At 30.8% G+C, this 904-nt stretch overlaps 1 protein-coding gene across 1 annotated transcript in view; it reads left to right on the forward strand.

Moving 5' to 3' along the window:
* The window catches only part of LOC119586755, a 10,775-nt gene that overhangs the window by 8,775 nt on the left and 1,096 nt on the right, over positions 1-904 (forward strand). Inside the window, exon 3 of the mRNA XM_037935483.1 lies at positions 751-876. Within this exon, the coding sequence (XP_037791411.1) occupies positions 751-876 (126 nt within the window). The remainder of the gene's footprint in view (positions 1-750; positions 877-904) is intronic.

Here is a 904-nt window from a genome sequence, read left to right on the forward strand (position 1 = left end):
AGAAAGTAAAAATATATATTTGTAAACAATGAGACCTGATTTTACCGAGTTGTTTTTATATATGAAATTCGTATAAAATGGTGATGAATCTGATATCTTGCCAAATATCTGTTCAGTCCATATTCAATTTAGTTATCAGATATCTATACTAAAGAGGCAATTCTATAAGTCACAAATCCAAGAATTATATATTGCAGACTCTAATTTACCATTAATTATATCAAAAGGTAATTCTAAAACTCGCAAACTCATAAATGATATACTACATACTATATCTATCAATATATCTATTGTTAATTATATCAAAAAGCTAATTTAAAACTGATAAAGCAATTTATCGATAAGGATATCAAAGGGATAATTTTTAAACCCATATAAAGTATTTTTTACGATTCACTTAAAACATAAAATCCCTATAAGAAAGACCGCGTATAAATTTCAAAATATGTAGTTTTCTCTTAATTTCCATTATAAACATTCTAAAAAAAAATCATAAAAGACAAATTTCACCCTAATAGAATTTAGTATAAATCAAAATATTATTTTTAAATCACAGAAAACTTAGAATTCCACCGTCACAGAATTTAACTTAGAATTCTAATGATAAGATTTAAAAAAATCAATTCGTGATTCTAATTAACCTGAACTTAATCCCCTTTTCATATCGTCTAATTCCGTTCCAATTTAATCAAATCCGGTGCTAATTTAATCTAAATAAACTCCACTTGTGATTCCTTCTTTGATTCCCAGGCTGGTGGACTAAGAGGTCCCTGGTCCCCCCCTCCCTCCCCTTACCCACCCTCGACTACCCCGCCGCCGAGAACGCGAGGCTGGGGCAGAATTCTTACATCTGTTTCCTGAATCAAGAATTGGCAGGTGAGGCGAAATAACATCTTTGTTCTCC

This window comes from Penaeus monodon, chromosome 21 (genome assembly GCF_015228065.2).
Source record: "Penaeus monodon isolate SGIC_2016 chromosome 21, NSTDA_Pmon_1, whole genome shotgun sequence".
Classification (NCBI taxonomy): Eukaryota; Metazoa; Arthropoda; class Malacostraca; order Decapoda; family Penaeidae; genus Penaeus; species Penaeus monodon.